This window comes from Lactuca sativa, chromosome 1 (assembly GCF_002870075.4).
Source record: "Lactuca sativa cultivar Salinas chromosome 1, Lsat_Salinas_v11, whole genome shotgun sequence".
NCBI classification, from domain to species: domain Eukaryota; kingdom Viridiplantae; phylum Streptophyta; class Magnoliopsida; order Asterales; family Asteraceae; genus Lactuca; species Lactuca sativa.
Genome location: NC_056623.2, coordinates 238,999,309 through 239,000,215, shown reverse-complemented (window position 1 = coordinate 239,000,215; position 907 = coordinate 238,999,309). Strand labels below are relative to the sequence as shown.

The 907-nt window shown below is 36.9% G+C and overlaps 1 protein-coding gene across 1 annotated transcript; it reads right to left on the bottom strand.

The window, feature by feature from the left end:
- Nucleotides 1–907, bottom strand: LOC111900573 (uncharacterized). Its single transcript, XM_023896453.3, has 2 exons — nucleotides 439–907; nucleotides 1–346 (listed from the first exon to the last, which is right to left on the bottom strand). The coding sequence occupies exons 1-2, from the start codon at nucleotides 769–771 to the stop codon at nucleotides 17–19; spliced, it is 663 nt and encodes a 220-aa protein (XP_023752221.2). The 5' UTR covers nucleotides 772–907; the 3' UTR covers nucleotides 1–16.

The window sequence follows — 907 nt, the reverse complement described above, 5'->3', positions numbered from 1 at the left end:
CCTTATTTTCTTGTCTTCATATATTAAATATTGTTTGATTAAGTTTTTCACCAACCTCCTTGAAAGTCTCTTTCATTTCTTTCGCTGCTTCCTTATAAGAGCTTACCGTGTCATCCGTTGGAGGCCTTTTGCGTTTACTATCGACACGAGCAATTTGTTGCGTCTCTTCAACAATCTCTTTCAACCCTTCCACATCAACAGACGAGTTTCTTTGTGTCTCTTCAGTTACATCTTCACCAAGATTAGTAGCTCCATGACCAGTAGCTCTATCCTTCCCAAATATTTTACATAAGTTATCAAATTGAGGAAATGGTTTATCGCGAAAACATGCAGCACCTTTATGACTCTACAAGAATGGCACAAAATTAATTGGTTACTATTCATTCACAATATATTTTAATGGTGCTAAAAATACTACAAACATCATCATTGTAGTACCTTTATGTATTCATCCCAAACTTCAGCATCGGCAGTTACATAACATTTATCCGTATCCCAGCCGAATCCGCTAGTGTTTGTTCCATATGCCATGTCGCGCATGATGTTGAAATGGTTTTTCCATGTCTTCATCCTCGATTTAATATGAGGCTCTGCTTTCAAACCCGAGTTAGGAAGTCTTATATCTAGTAATTGTTGCACTGCCTTCAAATACCCGTGTTTGAATCCGTTGTCGGCACCACCATACTTTCCGGATACATTTAACTCCAAAAATACCTCAATTAACTTTGCATCCTCTTCAGTAATCCATGTGTGTTTGTTTCGCCCTGCCATGTCTACAAAAAAAATTTACATAATAGATGCTTGAAATATCATACAACAATCATAACAGCTCCTGTTTGTGGTTGTATAACTCAACCAAAACTTAACCAATTAAGTCGGTTTTCGATTCTAAAACATAGACAAGACA